The 27,903-nt window shown below is 34.6% G+C and overlaps 3 protein-coding genes and 1 pseudogene across 3 annotated transcripts; 1 reads left to right on the top strand and 3 right to left on the bottom strand.

Moving 5' to 3' along the window:
* Positions 1-594: 594 nt before the first annotated feature.
* Positions 595-2,944, bottom strand: LOC103319846 (WAT1-related protein At1g21890). The gene is made up of 7 exons (XM_008221440.2): positions 2,647-2,944; positions 2,452-2,514; positions 2,204-2,320; positions 1,814-2,051; positions 1,530-1,688; positions 1,253-1,404; positions 595-1,156 (listed from the first exon to the last, which is right to left on the bottom strand). The coding sequence occupies exons 1-7, from the start codon at positions 2,856-2,858 to the stop codon at positions 952-954; spliced, it is 1,146 nt and encodes a 381-aa protein (XP_008219662.2). The 5' UTR covers positions 2,859-2,944; the 3' UTR covers positions 595-951.
* A 10,541-nt stretch (positions 2,945-13,485) lies between these two features.
* On the top strand, positions 13,486-14,439 carry LOC148919521 (uncharacterized protein At2g29880-like; annotated as a pseudogene).
* Positions 14,440-18,354: 3,915 nt separating this feature from the next.
* Positions 18,355-21,359, bottom strand: LOC103319950 (WAT1-related protein At4g08300). Its single transcript, XM_008221541.3, has 7 exons — positions 21,067-21,359; positions 20,664-20,726; positions 20,431-20,547; positions 19,557-19,794; positions 19,250-19,408; positions 19,012-19,163; positions 18,355-18,797 (listed from the first exon to the last, which is right to left on the bottom strand). The coding sequence occupies exons 1-7, from the start codon at positions 21,279-21,281 to the stop codon at positions 18,638-18,640; spliced, it is 1,104 nt and encodes a 367-aa protein (XP_008219763.2). The 5' UTR covers positions 21,282-21,359; the 3' UTR covers positions 18,355-18,637.
* A 2,738-nt stretch (positions 21,360-24,097) lies between these two features.
* Positions 24,098-26,834, bottom strand: LOC103319949 (WAT1-related protein At4g08290). The gene is made up of 7 exons (XM_008221540.2): positions 26,548-26,834; positions 26,392-26,454; positions 25,997-26,113; positions 25,613-25,850; positions 25,348-25,506; positions 25,037-25,188; positions 24,098-24,526 (listed from the first exon to the last, which is right to left on the bottom strand). The coding sequence occupies exons 1-7, from the start codon at positions 26,745-26,747 to the stop codon at positions 24,298-24,300; spliced, it is 1,158 nt and encodes a 385-aa protein (XP_008219762.1). The 5' UTR covers positions 26,748-26,834; the 3' UTR covers positions 24,098-24,297.
* Between the last annotated feature and the right edge of the window lie 1,069 nt (positions 26,835-27,903).

Here is a 27,903-nt window from a genome sequence, read left to right as displayed (position 1 = left end):
ATAGGGTTGACCGAAGAGGGAAGAGAGGGAAGATGGAGGTGAGGGCTGGTGAGCTGACAGGGAAAGAAAGAAAGAGAAAAGGAGGTTTGTTAACCCAAAAAAATTATAAAATATTTAAAATTTGTTATTTATATTTAATTTGAATTTTAAAGTTTTTTTATTACAAAAAATGCCTGTACAAATTCAGCACACTTAACTATTTGTGGACATAAATGGACAAAAGTGGTAAAGTGAGAAAATTTCCTCAATTTTTAAAGATTATGGGGTGAGAAAATTTCTATTTTAAGGGGTAAAGTGAGACCGAGCTAGCGTTCGTTCTAGGAGTAAAACAGTGATTAAGCCTAAATTGAATATTTAAGGAGCAAAACAAATGGGGGAAAAAAGATCAAGATTAGCCTTAAAGCTCGAGCATATAGACTGTTTTTTGTTTTTGACCAAATAACACTTTTAATCGATACAGTTTGTAACGTTTTCTACCTTTGTCTTTATGGTTAAGAACATGGATGAGCTTATCCTGTTGCAATCCTTAACCTTAACCTTTTCAGGTATCATGAGCACAAACTCTTGGGAGATAAACTAAAACAAAAGAACAAATTGAAAGAAGATCTATTAAAAAGAGAGTTGAAGAATAGAGGCAAAGATGTAGGCAAACATAGTAGTAGTAGGATATACATATATATATATATATATATATATATTTCTCACATTCTCAAAGGTACAGTCAAAAAGTACACAAGTCTCTCATTTGTTTTTATGAGACGATTTGATGGTAAATCCACCTTTTGTTACAAAGGCGATCAAATCCGGATTTTATCCCTTAAAATTACCTTATACAAATTTCCTGAAGCAGGGAAAAAGGAAAAAAAAAAAAAAAGGTGGGGAAGAAAATACAGTCTCACTTAATGAGATCTTGAAAATTTTAAACCTCTGTAGGAATTAATCTTGGATATATTAGCATGATTCTTGTGCTTTAATTGGAACCTTGATGAAGTCCCCTGGAGGTCCAGTACCATCAGTTTTGTTATCAACAGTGACTGGTAGTTCAAGAGCAACAACTTTCTCATCTTCGATCAACAGTGAGGAGGCTGTGGGATCTTTGCTTTTCCCCCAAACAACAGCATAGAGGCCAATGACTATGAGAATAGTTCCAAGTATACTGCACCACAACAAAATAATGCACCATTAAGCACAAGAGAGTACATAATATTTGCCCTAAAAACCCACATGCATGTATTGACGTATATATCTATACCTTCCAAGGTGGATTTGCTCGGCTAAAATGACGGCGGCTAGGGCGGCGGTGATGATCATGGCCAACGGGCTAAAAGCCGTCACGAAAACCGGACCTTGTTCCTTCATCACAATACCTTGCACGTAATATGCAATTCCAGAGCAAACCACCCCCTAATCACAATATAATAAGATTCATTTTGTCAAACACCTTTCCAAAAACCCAATAAGGAAATTGCTTGTATTTATTTAACTTGTTATAAACACTTGTAATAATATGATGAAATATTGGTACTCACAGAGTAACCAGCAGCAATTAGCCTGGAGTCCCAGCCTATAACCCAAACACTCATGTTGTGTTCTAGTATGAACGTGGCTACGGCACCTTCCAATGCACCCATTAAGCATATCAAAGCAGTGAGAGAGAGCTCTGCTGGGTATAGCTTCAGCGTAAACGACTGCACCAAACACAAAAAATAATATTCAAATTAGTTCATATGATGAACATTTGAGTCTAGCTAGCTGGCCAGCCAACTTAACAATGAGGTGCTGAAAAATACACAATCCTTTACTAGATACTCACTTGTAGGATGAAGAAACCAGACCAACCACAGCAACGGGCTAGGAGCATGAAAGTGCCGGTGATCCAATGTTGTTCGGCAGATAAAGCGGTGGTGTTGTGGTGGCCTTGTGTTTGTCCCTTTATGATTTCGACAATAGGACCTTTGTACCATGTCATCACCATTGCTCCCATGACCGTGATTACAGTTCCGATCACCTTTGCTACACTCGGGATCTTCTTGAAATTGATTTTTTCTAACCTAAATAATGAGAGAATGATAAAGTGATTAAATTAATAATCTATGAAAAAGGTAAGTCATCTCAATTGCATTCATTAATTGAGTTCAACAGTTCAATATTGCTAGTGCATATGCCTTAGATGAATATGAGATGAAAGTATATCAACTTTTACCTGAAAAGAAGTGCAAAAATGAAGGTAATGGCAGGGAGAATATTAGCAGTGGCAGATGCAAATGTTGCTGAGGTGTATGTCATTCCCACAAAGTATAAATTCTGAGCAAACACTGGCCTGCAGGTAGTGATCACATTTAAAACAAAAGTTAGCTATTACCTTAAACATATAGTCCACATGCAAATTAATATTCATTATTTTTTTTTGGAGTTGCGTATAACAAAATGCTACGTGTTCTGGTGGCTTACTCGAGAAAACCAAGCACCATTATTCTTAGGAAGATCGGTAGGGTCAGTTTTGGTCTTATTTTCCTGCCAAAATAGTTGAAAACAGTAAGTTTAAATAGCATCATAATTAATTATATATATATATATATATATTATACGCATGCATGTCTCTTTGTGGAAGAGAAGAGATGAAGGAAAAGAGAGAAATATAGAGACCTTTCAAGAACAAGTGCGAATGGGGCAATCACAACCACGGCAATCAAATGCCTGTACACAGCAAGGACAAAGTGGCTCATGCCACGCTTCAAACCAACCATGCTGATAATGTACATGCCTGCATACCCAAATTGCAAAGAGATCATAGCTAAGTAAGGCTTTATCTTGTAAAGAAATAGAGCCAATTTTCCCTTTGCAATTTGGTCTCCCATTTTCAATTTCTCTCTGTCTCTCTGAGCTTCTTCTAGTACTAGTTTTCTAACAATATACTAGTACTTGTCTGAGCTTGCCAACACTAAAATGAGAATGCCCTTTTATAGAACCCAAAAAGCATAAAATATAAATTATGACAAGGCTAGCTGTTTCTTCTTCCTACATGTCCAAGAGCACTAATATTTTGGATTATCTTATCCATTATAACAATAAATAAAGAAACCCTAATCCAAGCAATTACAGTCGACGTCGTTGTAGACTCTTATGTGGATTCCTATACGAAAATAGATGTAAGGGCTCTTTTTATTGGGGTCCTACAAGCAATAAGTCATAATTTGGATCCTTCATCTGAAAAAAGGTTGCCGACGTTATCAATCTTGTTCCTCAATCCATGGGAGAATTTCTGCGAACCATGACTAATTTGAATATCAATCTCAAATTGGGGTTAAGTGAAGAAATATATGGTAATTCCAATGCTTTGATTCAATTGCCTCCACATTTTTAACATTCAATTTTAGACCAATTCAATGGTTCATAAATAGGTCACATTTTGGATTTATTTTCGTGTAATATTTGGACATAATGGGGGGATTCATGTGACATGATGAATTACAAATTTTATTTCATTCAATTTTGGTCCCAAGGGCTTGGATCTACAAAGTACAAACTGAGAGTATCATTGTCAGCATTCACCATGAGACTCACTCACTACACGTTTGCATATGGATTATGAGCTTATTTCTTTTTCTATTTTTTTGTTGGTTTTTTGGCTTTTTATTTGTTTGTGGAAAGTGGGGATGCAAATGAAATATAGAATTAGTGGTGTTGCTTGATGAGGTATGAAAGCAAGAGGGTTTCCAATGTCGGGGTGGTGAAGCAAATGGGTGCTATTAAGAGTGGCCACCACTTGAAAGACATGGCCAAGAGGAGCTCACTGTTTATTTGAGAGTTAACAAAGTGTGAAAATTTAACTTGGTATAGATTGCTCATGAGTGGAGAACCACACATTCCCATAAAATTAATTAATCACCAAATCAAAGTGTTTTGCATAAAGAGATCATCTTCTAGAAATGTTTCGTGTGATGTAATTACACATGAGTGGTAATCGAAACAATCTTCTTCCAACTACTTCAATTAATCCTTTTATAAAAATAGTTTAAAATGGTAATTATAATTAAGATATATCTAATTTTATATATATATATATATATATATATATATATACTCCATCTTTCTTTCATCATTGTGATTGAAAACTAAGTTTCTTATTGGCAATGTTTGTGGGCTGTCTATTCATTCTTTAACAAAGCATATACGAGCCCTTTGAATGGCTTCAAATATATGGATGATAAGATGTCTAGTGATCTTGTTGCTGTATGTCTCTGTGTGTGACTAGATATTAGGTAGGAATGAGAATATGAAACGAAAGCATAATTGTACTAAAACATTTTGGATATCATGTTTGTGCCATTATTTATTGTTTGTCTATAAAGATCATCTCATTTTTAACAAAATATGCTTAACACATGACATGGTAGCGTGTGGGCCTGTTGGACTTGTCACATAGATAATCTGATTCTGATACCATATTAGAACGTCAACATCCAACTCAAAACTTATTGACAATAGATGAAAAGGCTTGAAATCTCGTAAAGTCTTAAGCTAAACTTCCATCTTTCGATTTTACAAAGTTCATTAAAACAGATCCATTGTAAAGACTTTTTTTTTCTTCTTCTTCTACTATCTTTACTTAACGGTTGAAATTTGATGAAGATGAGAATAAAAGTGAAAAAGCAAAAGAAATATGTGTACAATTTTTCTTAGTGCTGTTGAATTTGTTTAATAGTTTACAACCAAGGACTTGGACTTATTGTCAATCACATAGAATACTGTTTGACTCTAAATAACGTTTGGATTTGTTTGATTCAACCTAAAGAGATTTAGATGTTTGGCAACTTGGGTTGTTTTTGTTTTGCTTCTTTAAAGATTGTTAAGTTTAAAGAAAAAAGGACATACATGCGAATTGTGTGGAGGATGTGAATTCCCTCCTTTGTGGCCATATTGGTGCGGTAGGTGCGGTCTATGATCTTTTTGTGGTGACGGTGGCTCGGTTTTATATTTTGTTTTGATTTTGTATGAGGAAGATTTGTTATTCTAGAATGTTTTGGTTCTTAGTTTAATCTTCCCTGTATTTGTGTTACTTTGTTTTCTGCATTGGCATTTTCGGCCTTGTATTCTCTATTTGTTTCCTTCCCATTTTTGGAATTTTAATGAACTTTGATTGGAAAAAAAAAAAAAAAGAAAAAAAAGGGGACATACATGCATGTAAGTATATTTTTGGGCTACATTCATCAACAAGTGCGTTGGTGTGTGATTGTTGAAAGAGAAACGCAACTAATAAAAATAAAAATAATAATAATAATAATAATGATAAAATCGTGGATGGCATGTTTAGTGAATGCTTAACTACTATTTACCCATGAAATGAAATATGAAATTAATGGAAGGGAAACAAATTAATCCCAACAATTGGCCAAGTGGGTGCTTTCGTACTTGGATTCCAACAACAACTCAAGCTTAGTGGAATCATACCTCACAAATAGGAATTCAAGCACTCAAGTTTAAAAAGAAATGTACGGACAATAGAGGAGGGTGACTGTCTCAATCGAAAAAAATTCTTATGCGTGATGGTAGCACACTATTCTATGTGTCTGACATGTCTGTATGATGTTACTACGAATTCATTAATATTGTTCGTCAAATTTAAGGTTTGTCGAGTGTGAACATTTGTGAACATGTTATAATATTTTGCGTAAATTTGTACATTATACGTATGTATTTTAGCATGTCACGGAGTGTTGCGATCGTGTAGGAAAATGTCTCACTCATGACAAGGTGTTCCACTTTTGTTTGTGGGCTGTGGGTTGCAAGCGCACACAACAAAACAGAGACTTTTAATGTGGTACTTCGTGAGGACACATTGTACGGGAACACCACCTTATGCAGCGGTCTGCAGAAGCCTCTCAGCGAATCGCCTGATCTGAGGGTGCAAGAGGGAAAGAGCGATGGACTTGTGGCCACGTGGCAGAATAGGAATTGACTAAGACCGCTTCGTTCCGTGGTTTGATAAGCACGGAATCATACGGAACGATACGTGGCAGTTATTTAATACTTCAATTTTCTCTGTCTACGCGGCGCAACATAGATGTGCTTCTAGGAGTGCTTTGGTGGGGGAAGGAAGCATGCAGTGGAAAATGATGTAATTGCAATTAGCTAGTGTTTGTTTAGGTGAGGGCGCCTCCTTTGTCTTTTCCCAATCATTTCCAAGAATATTAATTTATAACTGGATGCACATGAATAACGTAATAGAAAAGTTTGAATCGAGAGTGATGAAAAATTATACACGCTAATGAGATTATACTGGAAAAATTACATAATCGACATGCATGTGTAATGTGATGAAAATTACTAATAATCCAGAATATTAATCGTAATTTAAAATCTACTATAGACCTATGGAAGTTAAAAGAAGAAAACAAAACTTATGAAAAAAGTTTAATAAGGAGATTTAAACAGTATTTTAGTATTATAAAAAGTTTTCTTATACCAGATAAATTATGGAAGTTACACGTTTTTCAAAAGCGTGTATGAAAAAAAAAGTATATAAAAGCGAGCAAGAGTATCTTATCTTGGGTGTAACTTTATCATATACATAATAATTGAGTGCGTTTTTAAATAAAAGCAAAAATATCCAGAAACAAATCCAGATGAAGGAATTTTTTTTTATTTAATGACAAAAAGTTTATGGGGGAGATTGGCTCTCTCACCACCAACGTCAGGGCATACCTACAACCTCGAGTCGGAGATAAATGATAATTTGGATAAGGCAGCGTTAACAATTTTTTTATTTATAAAAAGTATTTTTAATATATAAATTTTACTTGGCATTCTCAGTTAGGTTACCTGCCAATAGTGGAAAACGATTGAATTATTTTATAATTATATAAAAGGTAAAATAAGAACAAATAATTGTTCCATCTCCACTATATGCATAATGCATTGCAAGTGAAAGATACCTACTCCTCCCTTTATTTGATATGGCACTGTGAAAAGAGTAAGAAGGTCAAGAGGAACACAAAAATAAGATGAACTAATTCTATTATAAAAAATAAAAATAAAGGAGCCAGCTCCCTCCACGCAATGAAGACAAATTCTAGCACCAATTTCCACCTTCACATGATGTCTTTTCATCTTTGCAACTCAATGCTTTGGCAAATGAGGGTGGCTTCTATGCTGTACAAGTGATATTTACAGCTTTATACATATAAATGGGGGTTCATGTTCTCTTGTAAACTTAGCTTGATATGATACGTTAACTATCGGCTCACTACCACCATCAACATTGATATTGTTCTTAATTTATAACCACTAACATAGTCCGGTATCAACATTAATATTGTTCTTAATTTATAACCACCAACATAGTCCGACATGTGTGAGGGTAAAAAGATATTAATGTTATTAATAATAGAACTATTTATTATATGTTATATTTAATGTTATTGAATTTCCGTACATCCTTTAACAGCCTACTATTTAAAATTATATGCATGACATCCGTTCAAGTTATATCACATTCCATTGTCAAATTATTCTATATGAAATTGATTTTATACTCATGGAACTGTAATCAAACTACGGATTTCCCATGTGATTCTATGGAAAGTTGGGTAAACGACCGAAAGGAGCTCTTTTGATGAGTCATAAACATGATCTAAAGCATGTGTATAATAATGTTACATAAAGATGATTACTTGGTCACAAATTAAAAGCCAATCAATTGTATATAGTAATTTGTCATGTTGCTTTCTGTTGTTCCACTTAATATAAGCAAGTTTGGATATCTATATACCATATGGCTAGAGAATAGTGTCCCTGCGCCAAGTCGCAGGTGAGATAATTTTCTTGCATAGAATAAGGATGGTCAGCTATTAATTATGGACTCGTTTGGGAGTGATTCTGTTTATGGTTTCTTCGTATCACTTTTAAGTTATTTTGAGTGATTCTAGAGAGAAGCACCTCCCATGTGCTAGCTTCTCCATAAAATCATTTAAAGTGATTACATAAGGAAATGATTCTTCATATAAGTGATTATTGGTTTGTCTAGAGTCACACTCAAACGAGCCTTATAAGTACTCTTCTTATCAACAAATTTACTTCTGATGGGTTTATAAAACCAAAACCAACATTAACCAAACGATCACCTTTAGTCTTGCTTTCTGATAAAGCATAGTTTTGGTAATAAGGCATATGTAAACTTTGGCAAATAGAGGATAATATTTATCAATGTACGTATATGCAAAGTATTTGGTTGGAGGACAACGAAACTGAAAAAGAGCCACTTTTTTTTAGTAATTTCTCACCTAGCTAGTCACAACACACATGAAAATTCTTCTTTGTTTATTTATTTTTGATACATTGCTATTTTATCTTTAAAAAGTTTAGCTCAAATACTCTTGTACTTTTGCACTGAAGCAGCGTGTGGTGCTTGGCCATGACACCATGCCTCCCAGGATGAGAGGCTCTATAATGGGTGTGACTTGGCTTCTGTTGACGTGATAGAGACTGTAGTCTAGGGTGTATCCAAACCCCTGAGAGGGACAACCAAAGAGAGGTCATTGAGATGGTGGAAGAATGTTTTTATATTATCATGTTCTTGTTCTTTTAATTTACTTTTTGAGGGAAGGATAAAGTTGGATTTTAAGTTTCACAATATCGTAAATAAGGTATAAAAAAAGTTAGGTTAAATACTTTTTTTGAGATTGGGTTTTGCACGAAAATTCAATTTGGTCGATGATAAAAAAATGTAGTCATTGTGTTTTCCAAAGTTTACAATTTGTAGAAATTTCGTTATCTTCCATTACGTGCAGATTTTATTTTATTTTTTTACGAAGCACGTTCAATCTTCTTCATCTAACTCAACGAGCTAGGGTATATTTGTGCTATATGGTTAAACTCACAATTTCGATTTCAACCCAAAATTTCTCCCAATTTGTTAAACACTAATAGCACAATATACCGTAACCCGTTGAGTTAGAGGAAGAAGACTGCATATGCTTCTTATAAAAAAAAAAAAATTAAAAACTGCACTTAATTGAAGATAATGAAATGTCTATAAATTGTAAACTTAGGAAAACACGATGACCAATTTCGCTAAATTTTTTTCTCAGTGACCAAATTAAATTTTCATGTAAAACCAAGTTATAAAAAAAGTATTTTACCCAAAAAAAATTACCTTCCTATACTAATTTTTTGGTAAACTGATCAATTCATTGAAGCCAAAAGACAAGCCGGCAAAGCACCAGGATCTACGAAAACTAAATCCTATCCTATCCTAGCCCGTTTGCCGTCCTTAAAGACTTGAGATTTTGACTTAATTTTCTTGGCAACGTCTATGGTACACAGGTGTACCGATACACCATATGTTTTAATGACACATGCTAATTGAGTGTTTTTATATTAAAAAAGTTACCGACTATAGCAAGTTAAGGTACTGGGGGATTTTAACGTTACCTAAAACATATTCAACATTTTTTGAAAACTTGAATGCAATTAGTACCTATCAATTTGCCAGTTAGACATTACCTACAACATGTTCAACATTTTTTGAAAACTTGGTATATTCTAGATCCTTACGCCAATCAAAGGGTGGATTACTCCCAAACATTGCAATATTAATCGTTGTTCTAGTAAACTCATGTGTTTACTTGAAATAGGGTTTCATTTACATTTTTAAGGTCTACCTTTCCAATTCATCGTAATTGCGATCATTAGAAGCATAATTTGCTGATTGCCATATTATGAATTAGGGTAAACCATATGCATAAACATGTAAATGCAGATATAAATCTTGTAATTTATAAGATTTAGGATCTAGTTTACAACGTTATGGTACCTTAGTTCCCCAATATTGTAACATTAGTCTTTATTGTAGTAAACACAGATGTTTACTTGAAATAGGACCCCATTTACATTATTAACGTTCACCAATTCCAATTACTCGTAATGGGATCCTTACAAGCATAAATAGGGAATTATAATAATATAGGTTAGGGTTGACATGATATGGTAAACCATATGCATAAACATGTAAATGTGGACATGAATCTTGAAATTTATAAGATTTAGGATCTAGTTTACAACTTCATGGTACCTTAGTTCCCCAACATTGTAATATTAGTCCTTATTGTAGTAAACACATGTGTTTACTTGAAATAGGACCCCATTTACACCTTTGATGTCCATCATTTCCAATTCATCGTAATGGGATCTTTACAAGCACACATAGGGAATTACAATAGTATTGATTTGTGCTAACCATGTTATGGTAAACCATATGCATAAACATGTAAATGGGCACATAAATCTTGTAATTTATAATATTTAGAATCTAATTAACAACGTAATGGTACCCTAGTGTCCCCAACATTGTAATATTAGCCTTATAATTATTGTTGTAAAATCTTATAATAATAACCGCCCATTTGATAGCCAGTAATTGACCAAAAGGTAGCCAGCGATTGCCACCTCGAGAAACGGTAATCATAGTTTTAAAATGCAATTGATTCCCGTATCCAAATAGGCACCACCGGTTTGGAAATAGAAAAAAAATATATATTTAGATAAACTTGTGGATCCAAGTGATCAGTGGCGGACCTACAAAGGAGTAAGGAGATGCAACTGCACCTCCTCTACATGGGCGCATAATCGCAAGGAGGTCCTCTTTTTTACGTGTATAAATAGTATATCCGTACGGCTATACTCCGTTTTTTTTGTAAACATAGTATAGCCGGGCGGCTGTACTTGCTCCTTTCGGAAAAAAAAATTAGGTATCGCGGGCGGCTATACTTATCCCGACACACGGGCACTGAATCAAAAGTGGTCCCTTTTTACGTGTATAAATAGTATAACCATGCTGTACTCCTTTTTCTGATTTTTAAAAGTAAGAAGAAAACCTCTCTGACGAAATAGCATCGTGAAGTCTATCTTGGCAAAATTTGCGGATTAGATATCTCCCAACGAAATTTCGTCGAGAAAGGTCTAATCCGGTATATTTCGCTAGGATAGACATATGCCAATAAACTTTCGTCGAAACAGATTTTTTATAAAAAAAAAAAAAAATTATAAACTTAGTATGTTTAGGTTCATTACTTTTTTAAAATTTAATTTTTAGTAATTAAGTATTATCTTTGGCTTATTTTAATTATTATTTTTTTAGTGAATAATTAGTATTGAATATTTTAATTAACTTCATGAATTATATTACTCAATAAATAGTAATTCAAAATTTGTATTTATACAATATAGTTGCTCAGCTAATGGGCTTGGCTCTATGGTCGGCTTTGGTTAATAGTAATTATATTAATCAAAGACTAGGGCCTTGGGCATTGGGGCTCTTGGGATCTAGGGAAATTTAATTAAGACATCCAGAGTAATTACACCCGTATAAAGAATTTAGCACTTTCATGTTTAATACATGTATTTTTAACAAAAGTTTCAATAAGACACACAAAATTAACGTATTATATAAATACTTCTCACATATTACTAAATAAAAATATTATATATTAAAATATTATATAGTGACCTAACTTTTAAGTTGTAAAAAAGTCCTCTTTTTATTATTATTATTTTTTTAATAAAACGAGTATAGCCAGGTGGTTATACTTATGTTGACACGTGGGCGCATAATCGAAGGTGGTCCTCGTTTTCACATAGTATAGCCGCACGGCTATACTCTGTTTTATTTTTTTGGTAAAAATAGTATAGCCGCGCAGCCGTACTGGGTTTTTATTTATCTGTTTCCTTCTAAAAATAGTATAGCCGGTCGGCTATACTCGCTCTTTTTCTAAAAAATATTTAAAATAGTATATTGGCGCGGCTATATCTATTTTGACACGTGGGCACCAAATCAAAAGCGGTCCCTTTTTTTACGTGTATAAATAGTATAGCCGCATAGATATGCCGTTTTTCTAATTTTTGTTGGTACAAATAGTATAGCCCGGCGGCTGTACTCGATTTTTATTGTTTTTTTTTCTTCTCAAAATAGTAATATTATGCATAGAAAGATATGTTGGAAAAAATTAAATATAATAATATAATTGATGATTTTGCTTCTAAAACTTCAACAAGAAGACATTTTAAATGATCTTTTGTGATTGGGATTTCATTGCTATTTTTATTTTGTAGGTGCATGTGAAAGTGAAGCATAGGGACACATGCAAGTTAATTTGTTATTGAATATAATGTTTTCAATGGGGTACTTTTTTTCCTTCGTCTGAGGTTTTGTTCCCTTTGGGTTTTCCTAAAAAAAAAAATTTTTAATGAGGCCCAAAGTATTATATATTATCGGTTTTTGTACTCTTATAATTTTAAGAAAATTTATTATTTGATAAAAAATTGTAATTATATTTATTTATTTATTTATAAAGGACATATTCTTTGGGGTGTATTCAATTATGATTTTAAAAGATTATTTTGGGATAAATAAGTCTTATGGTATTCAATTAAGACTTTTAAATAATCTAAACAAGTCTTTTGGTATTCAATCAGGACTACTAGGATATTTTAAAGAGGGTGTCCAAATCTAGTGGTATTCAATCAAGATTTTAAACAAGTAACAAAAAGTTTTTTGGTATTCAAAAACTTGCTAATTTTGATGGATTTTTTTTTAAATGTGGAAATTGTGTGACATTTTAGTGGAGGGTATAAATACCAAACCTTATAAAAAATCTCACCCTAACCCATCAGACTTTTGACGTGAGATTTTTTTTGTCTGCTAGAGAAGATGAACAGCTCAAGGTATTGTTTCCTTCTCACGTGCACAACTTTTTATTTGCAATATGCCATGTTATCTGTATATGGTATGTGTCTGTGTGTTTGTATATGGTCTTCGTGGGTTTGCAATATGGTTTGTGGACTGTGTTTGTATATGACCTGTGTTTGTACATCTCGCTTGTTATCTGTATACAGACCATATTATCTGTATATTTGCAATATGCCATGTTTTTGTATATGGTCTGTGTCTGTGGCCTGTATTTGTATATGGTCAGTGTCTTCGTGGTTTTGCAATATGGTATGTGGCCTGTGTTTGGATATGGCTTGTGTTTGTACATCTCGCTTGTGTCCATTAATTGGTCTGTGCAATATGCCATGTTTTTGTATAGGCTTGTGTCCATTGGTCTGTGCAATATACCAATTTTTGAAACTTCCTTTTGTTCAACACTAGTTTTTATGCCTAGTTTCGAATTATTTGTACTATATTCCTGATAAAGAACAAGTTACACTACAAGAAAGCTTACACATGTATTGCATACTCCTTAACCCGCAAGGCATATTTTTCAAGTCTAGAATTTGTATAATTTTGTGCGGTGTCAAATGGAAAAGAACTTTTCAACGCAGCAATTAGCATTTGGTTGAGTGGTATATCTTTTTTTAACGTTCAAAGGAATTTGATTAAACAATTTTGGTTGTACTTTTCTTTTCTTTTATTTTCTTATTTGGTATGATACGTATTCTTATGAAATAACTAATAAATTTCTCACATATGTTGTAGTAGTAATTTAAATGGGGGATTCACAACAAGGAAACAACAAAGGAAAGAGCAAAGAGAAAGAGAACTATGAATCTTGGACCATGGACGATACCAATGAGTTGTTGCACCTTTTGGTGGATGCTATCAATAGTGGTTTACGTGATGCTAATGGGCCACTTAGCAAGCAAAATGTCGAAAGAGTGATACTTCCTCGTCTTAATGCGAAAATTAGGTTCCCTAAAACTTATAATCATTATTTGAGCCAAATGAAGTGGTTTAAGAAGCAATATAACAAGATGTATGTCTACCCTTATGCGTAACAACTCTTGCTTTGGGTAGGACCCAATTGCAAAGACGTTCACTGCTAGTGATGAAGTATGGAAAGATTACTTGAAGGTGAGCTTTTAGTTCATAATCTTTTAAATATATTAATAGCTTATTAGTTTAGTACAATATATTATTTACAATATATTAACAATGAATAATTTGTCCTTTGCTAGTCCCACCCAAGTCATAGTAAACTTCAAGAAGAGAGTGTTGTTGATTATGAGGATTTGAAGATTGTAGTTAGGGGTGGAACTGCAATTGGGAACGGCTCCATTGCATTGGGCACTAATGATACCGATGCAACAACTTATAGGGAAGAAAATAGAGATTTCGGGATGGAAGACTTTTCATATGGTCATAACAATGATACATTCATAGCACCAAATCACTATGAACCATCCTACCAGCCTCCACCACCCCACCAATGTAGTCCACCATCTTATTCCCTTTTAGGTTCGGAGGTTCCCACCGAAAAACCAAGTAGTAATAAGCGAAGTAGATCCGAGTATGAAGTGAGTTCTAGCCCATTCGGGACCAACAATCAAGCCAAAGTTCTAGAAAAATTTTCTATTGGCATTGAGACTATTTCTGTCAATTTTGTTAAAATATATAACCTAATGGAGAAAGACACAGAGAGAGGGATATTTGAGATGCTATAAAAGAGATACCAAATTTGGATGACAATACTCGTTACATGGCAGGTGAATTGCTTAGTAATAAGGCAAAGAAGGACTTGTTCTTGAAGATGTCATTGGAAGAGCGCTCATCTTGGATAAAATTCCAGTTATGATGATTTTAGTATTTTGATCATCTTGGGTTTTGTTGAACTATATTTTAGTTTGTGATATTTTGCTTCTACTTTGGTTGAACTAGTTGAGTTATAATTTGATTGAACTATTGTTATTGTAATTTGGTTAAACTATTTTGGCACTTTGGTTGAACTATTTGGGTTATAATTTGGTTGAACTATTGTTATTGTAATTTGGTTAAACTATTTTGGTACTTTGGTTGAACTATTTAGGTTATAATTTGGTTGAACTATTGTGACAGCTGTTACTTTTTTATTTGGTTGAACTATTTTGACAGCAGCTGCACATACATATTATATTGTTGGTAAACATTGATAGCTTACTTTTTTATGCAATTATTATATTGTAATGTGTATGTAGGTGATGATGGTAGCGAATTCAGGACCCTAGGTGATGAAAACTCAACTTGTTAGTGTCATTTGCAAAAAAATTACAAACGGAAAACAAAAAGGATCTAAACCACATAGTACTCTCAAGGCAAATAATTGTGGTACTATACCTTTAAGGAAGTACCACCGACAAGAAAACCATCAATATCTTCCTTCTTTGCAAGCTCAGCAGAATTGCCTCCATATACAGACCCTGAAATTGGATGCCAATTTATTAGTTACAATACTACCGGAGTAGAGAATATTCCTTCTTTCTATGCTTTTACTTTTTTTATGCAATTATTATATTGTAATGTGTACTATTTTCTTCTTTTTATTGTTTTGCAGTTTCGTATATTTTTTTATATACGCATAATGTCACAACCAAACATATATGAAGGTAATGACATAGAGGAAGAAGAAATTGATGATGAAGATATAGATGATGAAGAAATAGATGAAAATTTTATGAAGCCATTTACAGTTCAGTGATGGCAATTTATGCAATAATGCATGTGTTGAATCAGTTTCTGAATATGATGCGTGGTGAATATATTGAACGTCCTTTAACTCGACGGCGAATTACTAGGAGTGGATATGACTATATACGTCACGCATTAAACGATGATCCTACAATCTTCCGACAAGTATATAGAATGTATCCAGATGTATTTGTGTCAAAGAAACACTTTTGGAGGATACAAGATTTATTTGTGTCGAAGAAATGCTTGCAATGTTCCTACAAACAATTGGCCAAAATATTCGATATTGTGTAATTCGTAATACATTTGGCCGATCACAATTCGTTGCTAGTGAAAATTTCTAAAAGATTTTGAAGGCCTTAAATTGACTTTCATTGGCTTTTTATTTATGATTCCATTCCATTTAATCAATTGACTTTCAAAACAATGAGTACCCTGTTGAAATGTATCCTAGTGGAATTGACAGAGGAGTTGAAGTAGTCGATGAGAAAGAGGAGGCAAGGGATCACGCTATGCAGTACCTCAAAAGAAAAGTTCCATCGTCTATTGAATTTGTATGTTTGTAGTTAGTACAATGCTTAGGTTATCTACAGATTATGCTGGTACTATTTATCAAATACTAGGCTTTGAGTTTGATGTACTAAAGTTGAATGGTACAATTTGAGACTATTTTTTTCGTTGGGAAACAGCTACACTTTTCTGTGATTTATAGGACCGTTGGAAGTCAATTGGTTAAATGGAATGGAACCATAAAGTTGGTTGGTTAGCAACATAAAAGAAAAAAAACCATGTGGTCCTTTCAAATCTTATAAATTCTTATGATATAAATGTTTTAAAATCCAAACATAAAAAATCCTGATCATAAAAATCTTTTTAAAAAATCTTCTAAGTCATTATATTCATATATAGTCTTTTAAAATTAACTGGACTTATTTATCTATAAATAGTCTTTTAAAATCTCAATTGAATACATCCTCTTAGACTTTGGACCTAAGCTTAAATCACCTAGAGCCGGCCCAACTCCATAGAAATTTTCAATTTTCCAATTTTAAATGATCTATATCCCTTGGTGCATCCATACACTGAAGGACCGTAGAATTTCCAATTTTCTTGAGGAAGTCTGGGTAATTGGGCTCAATTATATGCCAGTTCTTGCGGCCTAATCTGGCTAACTTTGTGGATCTGCCCCTTCTGGGTTGCATTTTATAGGACCAAGGAATCTGAGATTTGGGGCTTGGGAGACTAGTTTATTATAAATCCTGTCTCTTAATCTTAAACGAGCTTCAAGCCTTCATCTTTTTCCAAACTTTTTATTATTCATTCTATGCTATATCTTCTAACCCATAGGGCATTAATTCGAGATTACGCTTTTCATTTTACAACGTCCTATCAGAAAATAAAAATGTTGCAATGGGTCCAATTCTTGCAAAACAGCTCACTTGAAGTTCCATAATGTCCTTTCTTTCAATTCTTGCAAACAGCTTGAGCGGATTCTGATCAGAATGTTGGCTCCAGCGGATTAGAAAAATGGCCATGTTGGTGTAACTTCTTTTGTAGGCTATGTGACTTTTGGATGTGGGTTAATATCAACCACTCATTGGTGCCTTCTCCAATACACTTGCTTTGAACCTTACATGGAGAGAGTGATATTGGAGTTTAGTGTGGCCGTCATATCTACAAGAGAGAAAAGCTCTCGTTTGAGTTGGGAGAGGAAGAGATCAGGGCTCTTTGCTTATGCTCCTAGTGTGGTGGTGCACCATATTTAGAAGAGAAATAAAGGAAGGGCAATCACCTATTTGAAGAGGAATCTGTTATCTGGCCTTGGTGAGTTGCAAGTGAGGTAAGCTTCTCTTTGTCTACACGATATGTTGAGAGAGAATAATCAATATGTGAGAAATCAAGGCTCTTTGTATTAGTATATGGGTTGATGCAACTTTGTGTAAGAGTCTCTCTTCTTTGGCTTGTTGCACATCAGCTATATTTCTGGGTTGGTTCTCCTTTTTTGTTCCTTGTGTTTGTAACTTCTATGTACTAGCTCTCTTTGTATCTCTTTCTTCTGTGAGCAAGAATTTGAGATTTGTTCTTGACTCATATGTATCTGTACCACGAGTGTGAGTGATATGGTGTATTTGGGATTTGGGTTGTGTGAGTTGAACTATGTAATCTCATGTTGTGGTGAAAGTGTTAACTCCTCTGTAATCTCCTTATGAACCTTTGTGTGTTGTTTGGTTTATCTGCATGTGTCATATCTTGTCTTTGTTATTTAATCGATATCATATTGGCTGACTTGAAACGCTTCGGCATACACAACAATTAGAATGTCAGCATTCAATCCAAAATCAATTGGCAATAGATTGAGAGATCCAAGATATTTTAAATATTAAGACAAAGATTCCATCATTCGATATAAAATATTCTCAACAGCTGCGACACCATCCAACACAACTTCAACCATATGCAGAATTTTTACAAAAAAGCCTTTCGTAACAAAAAACAAATGCATAAGTATGACCACGCAAAGCAATCATTTAGTTTTTCTTCACCAGAATGTGAGCCAAAACAAGCTTTCTTAATTAATTATGAGGGAATATAGTCCTATACTTTCATGTAAACAGAAAGCAAGGAAATCATCGTTTACTTGTTTCCCTTTAAAATTAAAATTGGCCCCCTTATCCAGGTTTCCAGGTATTTGATTCTCTCTTCATCCTCTGCAGCCAATATTCTTATATATTATTCGGCGGCCGTATATATAGTGATGTGAAGTAAAATTCTAAGCAATCCCATTTACACACACCTGAAAAAACTCTGGAATATTGGAGGGTTTTGGTTTTCACTTTTCAGATATTATTGCAAATTGTTCGATTAAATAAAACCAAAAAAAAAAACACACAAAAAAGGATGAAGAATACTGACAATTAAAACATAAACATAATTAGATAGAATTATTAAAATTATTACACTGATCACTTCATTCACTCTCAAGGTGCAAGTGATCAAAAAGTCAAAATTTAATACATGCATGTAGCTAAATGCAACCTGATATAACTAAGGTAAGGTTCCAAGAAAGATTAATTTGGGACATAATCTTTCGTGCACCTTTTGCAATTCTCGAATCAGAACATTGACAAATACATATCAATCTTCATGATTAATTGTTCCTTAATTTGGTTTAGAGATCTTGAAAATGAAATCTTGTGATCAGGTGCGTCCACTGATGCCATTGGGATCAGCCGTCACTGGCAACTCAAGGTTATTGCTTTTCTCATCTTTCAATGGTGCGCTTGAGGCTAGTGGGTCTTTGCTTTTGCCCCATACCACAGTGTAGAGACCGAAGACTATGAAAATGGCTCCAATTATACTGAGACAAAGCACAAAGGAGACAAACAAACAATCAATCAGTAAAAGAAAGATGGTCATTGCTCCGCAACCCTACTGAGGTTAGTATTGGAAAATGTTCTATTGCCCAACTGTCTGGCAACATAAGTTTTTCTTTCTTATATAGAGTCTGGGGTAAGAAAACATTCTCTCGTAATCCAAACGTGGAAGTTTATATGGAGGTTTTAGTATTGTACCTTCCAAGGTGGACCCTTTCAGCTAAAACGATGGCTCCTAGGGCAGCGGTGATGATCATGCAGAGAGGACTGAAAGCTGTTACAAAAACGGGGCCTCGTTCCCTACTCACAACACCTTGCACATAATATGCAAGTCCAGAGCAAACAATTCCCTAATCACAAAGATCAATACGAAGTGTGTCAAATGCCTGCAATGTTTCTAAGCCATGTTATATAGGGAAGAGTATTGTGCACTCACAGAGTAAACTGAAGCAAGGAGCCTCGAATCCCAGCCTATAACCCAAACACTCAATTTGCGTTCCACCGCCAATGTTATTACCCCACCTTCCAACACTCCCATAATGCATATCCAAGCTGTGAGAGAAAGCTCTGCTGGGTACTTCTTTAAAGTAAATGACTGAAGTGCAACACATATAAAAAAAGCTTAATTAGATCAGCTGATCACAAACATTTATCCATACGAAATTTTACAAGTTGCAAAGTATTCTCTTGGTAGACATGATGACATGTACGTACAAACTATCAATTGTAAATGTTTGACTTACTTGAACGATGAAGAAACTGGCCCAACCACCGCAACTAGCTAAGAGCATCAAGGGGCCAGCCACCCAATGCTGGTTGGTGGAGTCGGTGGTGCTAGTGCTGTGGCTGTGTGTGTGGCCTCGTATGATATCCACAATGGGGCCTTTGTACAGTGTCATCACCATGGCTCCTCCAACAGTGATTACAGTTCCCACCACCTTTGCCAGGCTATGCAGCTTCTTAACGTTCACACTCTCTAACCTGATTATTAATCAGAATAATAACATAATTAGGATAGGACTTAGGCAAACTAATCATTATTAGTGATTATATATATGTATATCATAATTCAATTAGAAAAACTAGATCAAGTATTAATATGATTCTTGTAAAATTATTCGTATATAGATATGCACGATAACGACTTTTTTAAGGAATGAGAACAAATATTACTACACAACTAGGTGATATGATTGTTTATTCTAGGAACATACTTACACTCACAATATTATAATTATTTTAAATAAATAATATGGTTTTTTTTTAATTTTTTTTCCTCTTCTAGCAAATAACACGTGTAGTGGCCAAGGCTTACATCATGTGTCACAAAACTTATCAAGAAGATTCCACACAAAAAAACAAAGGTGTAATTGTGTTTTCTTTCACGTTATGTGGGAACTGATTATGATGGCATCATGTCGACCATGATTTCGTCAAAAAATCAGGGAAACAAAAGAAAAATAAAGACGATGACGTGGCACGGTGTGATTGGAATAGTATATGCCAATTTCCCTTAGTGCCTTCCAATGTGTTGGCTCTTAAGCATACACTAACCTTTTTATTAACGCGCTAAAATAATACTACGCATGCTGGAATATGATTATCTACTTTTTTAACCTGAAAAAAACAGCCATTATGAAGGTGATGGCAGGAAGGACGTTGACAACAGCAGATGCAAACGTTGCTGAGGTGTACTTCATTCCCAGAAAGTATAAGTTTTGATCAAGAACTGGCCTGTAATAATCAAATATTAATATATGATGATTGTACATGCAATAATCTCAAAATTTATTTGCCAAATTTTAGTTGTTTATTAAAAGGTGAAGGAGAAAAAAAAGTTGGAGCATTACTCAAGAAAACCAAGCAGAACTATTCTGAGGAATATCGGGAGAGTCATTCTCGGCCTTATTTTCCTGTAAGAGAGAGTGAAAAACAATGTGGTCAAGTTAGTAGGGCAAAATAAGAGATATATATTATATAGAAACATACACGCACATTAATATACAAGTATTATTTCGGTATAAAATCCGACATATGTTGTCAAATTATAAATATGAATCTGAGATTTTGTTTGAATCTGTGACACAAACTAACAATTTCTTGGTACTTGTGATAATTCAAGTCTTTTGAAATGTAGTTTTGGTGACATAGTGCTTATGCATGCATGCATGGTTGTTTGTAAAGAGATAGAAAACAAATATCTAATTGGGAGGGGGAGAGAGAGAGAGAGAGAGAGAGAGAGAGAGAGAGAACCTCTCAAGGACAAAGGCGAACGGGGCAATAACACAAAAGGCAACAACATGACGGTAGACTGAGAGAACAAAGTTGCTCATGCCATGTTTAAACGAGACCATACTGATGATATACATGCCTGCATATCCAAATTGAAGGGAGACCATAGCCAGGTAAGGCTTGATCTTGATGAGAACTGGACTCAACTTCGATCCTGTTGGACTTTGGTCTCCCATATCTTTCTATTCAACACTTCTGTCCCTCTCTCTACTACCTCAACTAATTAATGTACTTGTATTTTGAGGGATGCCAACACTAAAATGAGGAATGCTCCTCTTATAAGCCTAAAAAGCAAAAAAAAAAGGAGACAATATTTCAAAATCATACGTACATGTCCAAGCCACTAACCCTCTCTCTCTCTCTCTCTCTCTCTCTCTCTCTCTCTCTGGATTCTCTTCTTATCCAAAGACACCCATATACCAAGCAACTAGAGAGAGAGAGAGAGAGAGAGAGAGAGAGAGAGAGGAATTTAATTAAGTGGATCTCTATGAAAATATAATGCTTTTCCTTTTTTTCTTTATATTTATTTTATTGGAAGTGGGGATTCGATTCATTGACCACCAAATGAAATTTAGGCTAAGTGCTTTAGCATGATAGACGCGAGAGGCTAAGCTTATGTGGAGTTTGGGAGGAAGTGGGTGCTATGAAGAGTGGACAGCACTTCAACTAATAACCTAGTTAAGACATGTACTAGTTAAATCTCTAATTTCTTTTTTGGGGAGTTTACACGGTATATGAACTTCAAATTAATGACCTCACTCCTCATCAAATAATTAGTGGGATTGACATGGATGGTAAGATTTGTCTAGGCAACGCACTACATGTTGATAATCTTCAATTATGTCGCCTAAAAAGCATCCCAAATCCCGGTTAAGTTTAGCTAAACTTCTTCGTTTAAAAAAGGTTAGCTAAATTTCTAGCATGGGCTAGCTTCATGCTACTTTATATATAACTTTGCCAATCAGCAAGCCACTAATGATTCAAGGGGCGGAAATTAAGACTAATAATGGAAAACCCGCCATTCTCCACATTCAGGCATTTTGGCTTATAAAGCAAGCCACGAAATGATTCTCTCCTCATAAACTGCAAATCACATAATATATAGTTAAACACTTCCATCACTTTTTTTACACATATTAAGATTACAAACTTCTTTCTTTATTCCCGCCGTACAATTTTTCTTAATTTTTATGCGTCGCCTTGCGAAAGAGTCGAAGAAATTGCTAATCACATCCAATTACAAAAATCGTCCATGTGCATGTCCTATGATTCTATGCAAATTTTGCAAAATTCTTCTTTTCTTGCAATGTTCTGTGTGCTTTACTCCTATATATATGTTCATTAAATAACTAGCTTAGTAGCTAGCCCTTTGAGAGTGGCATCATCTGATAATATGCCTTTGCCTTACAGCAATATAGTGGGCAAGAGAAAAGAATAACCTATTAAGTTTAAATATAGTGTTGCTTAAATATGTATATAATATTATAATCTCACGGTATTTTCACCATATATTTTTTCCTGGATGAGTATAAAACACCTGGGGAGACAAAGTCCAAACATATAAAGTTTGTGGTTTCGTGTTTGGATTCCACGAAAACAATTAATCAGGTTGGTGGAATCCCACCATATAATCTTGATACTGTCTTTGAAAAGAGAATGTGGTTAGAATTATTCCAAAAATAAAAAAATAAAAACGAGCAAAAGTATTGGCCAACTTCTAGTGTGTTTTTACTGTCCTCGTGCCCTAATTTGTAAGTGTAAGGCGACATGCAATAAGAGAAGACGCTTTAATTTAGAACTATACGGTGAGAGGAAGGAAGAAGAAAAAAAATCTTGTTTATTCATGTAATATGTCCTTAGTTACATATTATGGATAAGAACATGCCAGAGATTCAAATCTTGATGAGATGAACAAAAATAGAAGATTGAGTCAGCAAAGTCTAGCTCAATGGAAAAAAACTTTGACTTGCAGACTAGAGGTCTTAAGTTCGAACCCCAAAGGCATTTTAGTTGTGTGTGTATAAAAAACTCCATACATTGTAGTTTCGACTATCACTTGTACTCAAAAAAAAAAAAAAAAAAAAAAAAGATTACAAGAGAGCAGCACATTTGTTAGTACAATCACCATGTGCATGAAGCAAATCTCCTTTTTTTTTTCTTTCTTTCTTCTTGCAATTTGCAAAGGCTATATTCGTATTCTTCCGAATGGCCCTAGAGCAAGTGACCACTTGTAAGAATTTTTAGATTTTAATCCACCAAAAGTTCTTATATTAAGGATTGATACAACACCTACAAGCTTCTCTTTTTCTTATTTTTCAATAGTGACGTACTTGCTTTTTCCCCACCCCACTGATATAGTTTACAAGCCAATGGTGTCGTCCAACAGTTTTGAATTTTATTTTTAAAACCCAATGTACAAAGTTATATTGAAAAAACATATGGAATTGCAAGTCCTTTTTATTCAGACCACACAATAAAGAAGGTCCTTACCATAGATGGTGTGTCATATTGGCTCTAGTGTCGTACCGTAAACGGCAGAATACAAATTTCCACAAATCAGATATGTTTGAAGAAAGAGGCCCCTAGCTACCTAATAGAATAAGATGTGAGAGAATTTGAAAAGGAACTGACAATATGACAATTATCTCAAATCAACCTAATTAATTTTCTTGCATGACATGTGCACCTTGTTGATAGTTGATACTCTAGGCATGTACTATATAAAGAGATAATTTGACAAGTTACATTCTCTCAAACAACATCAATTTCTCTAAATTTTATCAATATTAATTATATTAGTTTAAGAATAAATTATTTATTCCGCATTTACAGATCGCATTACTGGTTGTATCTTTATGTAATATCCACCGAATCTCACCAATACGAGAAATGTGATGATGAGTATGTACAATATCTGCAGCTTTATTCATAAGATCTAAAAAAAAGGGAAAAGAAAAGAAAGAAGAAAATAGTTGGAGAACATTGTGCAAGCTATATAGAATTGACATGGGTATATATTCTTATTGGGGCTTGTTGACAGCGTTTTTCAACTAGATAGTAAGAAACTAGCTCTTAGAAAAGAAGCGGATTGCTACATGCTAATTATAGATTCATAATTACAATCATATTCGAAAGGGAGATTAAAAAGACATTTCTGGTTCTTTATACTGCAAATTTAAGGTAAGATTAGCATTATATTTGGACCGTCATATATTGCATTTGGGATGGCTGGTTGCTGCCATTTTTGTCAATGACCAATTTAGTCCCATTGATAGGCGCACTTCCACTAGAAATTGGCAATTCGTGAGCTTCATCCTTCATAGCAGGACTGGATGGCACTGCTGAGCTTTTACAATAATCCTTGCTTTTACCCCACACCACAGAATAAAGGCCAAGCACGATGATCACGCCTCCAATTATACTACACATCAAGTTTTAAAATTAAAAAAACAAAAAACAAAAAAACAGAGGGATTTTTATATATAAACTATAGTCTAAATTAATCTAATATACGGAGGAGAAATATTTAAACTTAGGTGCAACAAGGCGGGCTCACTGCCCTGACCAACTGGCATAACCCACGTCTTCATCGAAGAGAAATTAAATATACAAAGTATAACTATTCAGATAAAGATCATATCAATGCTTAAAGTTGATTGATTACATCACAAAGATATATACCTTCTCTAAAGTATTTGTTCCTGAGAAAAGCTGCGTCACAAGACGTACGACATCACAACACACTTTGTACATGCCATTATTATTCCTCATTATCGATAATTTTAATTATTTAGGATTGGATTTTGTCATAATATAGGAATAATGTGCACAACTTACCAAAATGTGGCATATAGCAGAATATTAGGATTAAGAAATATTCAAGACAGAGGAAATATAATGTTAGCCCAATTTTAGTTTTTTTTTCCTTTACCTGCCAAGGTGAAGTTTCTCAGCTAGAATAATGGAACCCAGAATAGAGACGATGATCATGCAGAGAGGGTTGAAAGCTGTTACGAAAACCGGGCCTCTAGTCTTCATCACCAAGCCTTGCACGTAGTAAGTAATTCCAGAGCCAATTATTCCCTAAATCATTGACAATGCATCTTCTAATTAGTTAAAAATGAAGAAATACTTACATATTGAAAAAAAAAATCACAATCTATAATTGAATGTACTAGACACATTTAAAAATGGCAATTCGTGTTAGGAGGTCGTGTTCCCGTTGCATTGTATGGAACTAACCGAGTAGAGAGGCGCTAGGAGCCTCGAATCCCAGCCGACCGCCCACGCACTAGCACGACGTTCTACAGTAACTGCCACGGCTGCACCTTGCAACGCTCCCACCAAGCATATCAAGCAGGAAAGTGAGATGTTTGCAGGGTATTTCTTCACTGTTATGGACTGGATATCGATACGTAAATTAACGTCAATCACGTCACATATATTAAGCTTCATATTACTCGCATGCAAACGTAATTTAATTACTGGCCATGCAATTAATACTTACTTGCAACACGTAGAAACAGGACCAAGCAACACAACCTATGAGGATGAAGAGTGTCCCGGTTACCCAGTGTTGGTCGGAGGATGTAGTGGTGCTGCTGTGGCTGCTGGTTTTGTGTGACCATAGGAGGCCAACGACAGGGCCTTTGTACACTGTCATCAGCAAGGCGCCAGCAAAAGTTACTAGGGTTCCTATCACCTTGGCTTGACTGCGTACCTCTTTCATCTTTACACTTTCTACCCTGCAAAAATTTTATAACCCACATGTTATTATATTATGGTTTAGCGGAGTTTTTTTTTTTTTTTTTTGGCTGAACTTATGTTGTTAGACGAATACTTATTTTTCCGAATTATGAATTAGGAATGAATCTAATTCATTGATTTTTACCGAAAAATAACTGCGACAACAAAGGTAACAGACGGGACGGCGTTCATGATAGCAGATGTAAATGATGCCGATGTGTATTTCATCCCCAAGTACGTAAACCCCTGATCAACAATTGGCCTGCACAATCAGGTGAATACGTATTTAAAATAAAATAAAATAATCCAAGTCATACGCGTTAGCATTGGTCTCCCCTATCTCTGTTTGCTCCTATTAGTCACGATCAACATTCAACTGTACATGATTGGGAACCTGTGGGACAGCTGTACTACTTTTTTTTTTTTTTTTTAAAGTTTTAAACTTTACATGTACCACATTTAATTATCACATTCGTTACAGACGTGAAATTCATATATGATTAGCAATACTCAGTATGCTTGTTAGTGAGAGATCTTTACTCTAGGAATCCCAGCACCATTATGTGCAAAAAGGTGGAAATCGTCATTTTTGGTCTCGTTGTCCTGTAAAACAAATGAAAATTAATTCACAAAGAAAAAACTGAATTAATTTCAGATTCTTATTACTTAAATGTGACTAATTAGAGATAGAAATACCTTTCAAGAACCAAGGCGAAAGGAGCAAGGAAGAGGGCTGCAGCAGCATTGCGATAGACGATGAGAACAAATCGGTTCATGCCATGGTTGAGAGTAACCATGCTGATTATGTACATCCCTGCAGTCCCAAATTGCAAGCTCACAACAAGCAAATAAGGTTTCAGCTTGTTCAACATAACACCAAACTGCCCACATGCCATCTCTCTCTCTCTCTCTCGATTTAACTTAATTTCTTCCTTGTGAGAAGTGGAACTGGTTGATTGGGGATGAAATTAAAAGGTGCATGCAATGGCCCTCTTATAGAGGAAAAAAGATTAATTATGATAGGATAATGTAAACCCACTATTGTGCTATTGTATTTAGATTATTCTTTGATATGAGACGTATAGCTTGTACAGAGCCACTCATACCGACACCCACTTGAAGAAAAGGGTTTTATTTTGCAATATTTTTGTGGATGCATGGTCCTGTCTTTGAAAGTATGCGTGCTTCGGTCATTACTGATAGGCAATTGTGCAATTGTGCTTTTCTGTGTCTTTGTGCTTCAATTGTGCTCGCTGGTTGTGTATGGGAGTTTCATTTTACAATGAACATAGGTGTAGCTTTAATATCTTGTCTGTCTCTTTTCAGGAGGGGTCTATCTAATCTTAAAGAACTTACAGATATTTCTTGAAAAAATTGGGCAAACAAACCATCACCAACTCTTTTTTGTAATCACAAAAGCTCTTAAACCAACTTACAGTAAACACCAACTATTATATCTAATGGTTTTGCTAAATATGTATCAGTGTAATTTTTGGTTAAGCAAGATAGAGGAAGGTGGGAGTCAAGTTTTTGTTTTGGATAAAATTAGCAATGAGCTGATGTCTGTCTACAGCCAAGTTTTATAAGGTTTCTAATTGATGGATGTGAAAAGAGCCATGCATCTTGCGTGCGCATATTTACATATAGTTGCTTCCCATTCAGCATGCATGATGAGGACAGGTCATGTTCCGTAATCCATAAGTAATTGAGCTTTTAAATGTACAATTATTGAGATTTATATATCTTCTTCTTTTTTAATACAAGCGATATTTTACTTTAATATAAATTATTTGGAGGGATATTCGAACTCGGTGCATAGTGGGAAGTACATCCTCTCAAACCAACTTGATTAAGTATTTATATATGTATAATTTTTTTTAAACATTTGTTAATCAATCAAAAAATTTCTGTGCCACAAAGTTGGAACCTTTTAATTCTTTGTAGGAGACTACGCCCTACCATTTAATTTTTCTTCTTGTTGCAGGGACCCTTTGGTTACCTAAATGGGAAAAACATATCCCTTCGCAACTGGTGCATACATGTGACATGTCC

This window comes from Prunus mume, linkage group LG2 (genome assembly GCF_029339155.1).
Source record: "Prunus mume cultivar Tortuosa linkage group LG2, ASM2933915v1, whole genome shotgun sequence".
Taxonomy (NCBI): Eukaryota; Viridiplantae; Streptophyta; class Magnoliopsida; order Rosales; family Rosaceae; genus Prunus; species Prunus mume.
The sequence above is the reverse complement of the archived record's forward strand: the minus strand, read 5'-3'. Positions and strand labels throughout refer to the sequence as shown.

What these genes read in the sequence shown, in the direction of transcription:
- LOC103319950 (XM_008221541.3), bottom strand. Translation starts at nt 21,281, where the DNA reads ATGGGAGACCAAAGTCCAACAGGATCGAAGTTGAGTCCAGTTCTCATC. An exon ending in CCAGTTTCTTCATCGTTCAA is followed by an intron (nt 19,409 to 19,556) that starts GTAAGTCAAACA and finishes GTTGCACTTCAG; the next exon opens with TCATTTACTTTAAAGAAGTA. An exon ending in GAAAGGGTCCACCTTGGAAG is followed by an intron (nt 18,798 to 19,011) that starts GTACAATACTAA and finishes GCTTTGTCTCAG; the next exon opens with TATAATTGGAGCCATTTTCA.
- LOC103319846 (XM_008221440.2), bottom strand. Translation starts at nt 2,858, where the DNA reads ATGGGAGACCAAATTGCAAAGGGAAAATTGGCTCTATTTCTTTACAAG. An exon ending in TTCGCACTTGTTCTTGAAAG is followed by an intron (nt 2,515 to 2,646) that starts GTCTCTATATTT and finishes CTATTTTGGCAG; the next exon opens with GAAAATAAGACCAAAACTGA. An exon ending in ATTTTTGCACTTCTTTTCAG is followed by an intron (nt 2,052 to 2,203) that starts GTAAAAGTTGAT and finishes CTCATTATTTAG; the next exon opens with GTTAGAAAAAATCAATTTCA.
- LOC103319949 (XM_008221540.2), bottom strand. Translation starts at nt 26,747, where the DNA reads ATGGCATGTGGGCAGTTTGGTGTTATGTTGAACAAGCTGAAACCTTAT. An exon ending in TTCGCCTTGGTTCTTGAAAG is followed by an intron (nt 26,455 to 26,547) that starts GTATTTCTATCT and finishes TTTGTTTTACAG; the next exon opens with GACAACGAGACCAAAAATGA. An exon ending in CCTGTTTCTACGTGTTGCAA is followed by an intron (nt 25,507 to 25,612) that starts GTAAGTATTAAT and finishes ATCGATATCCAG; the next exon opens with TCCATAACAGTGAAGAAATA.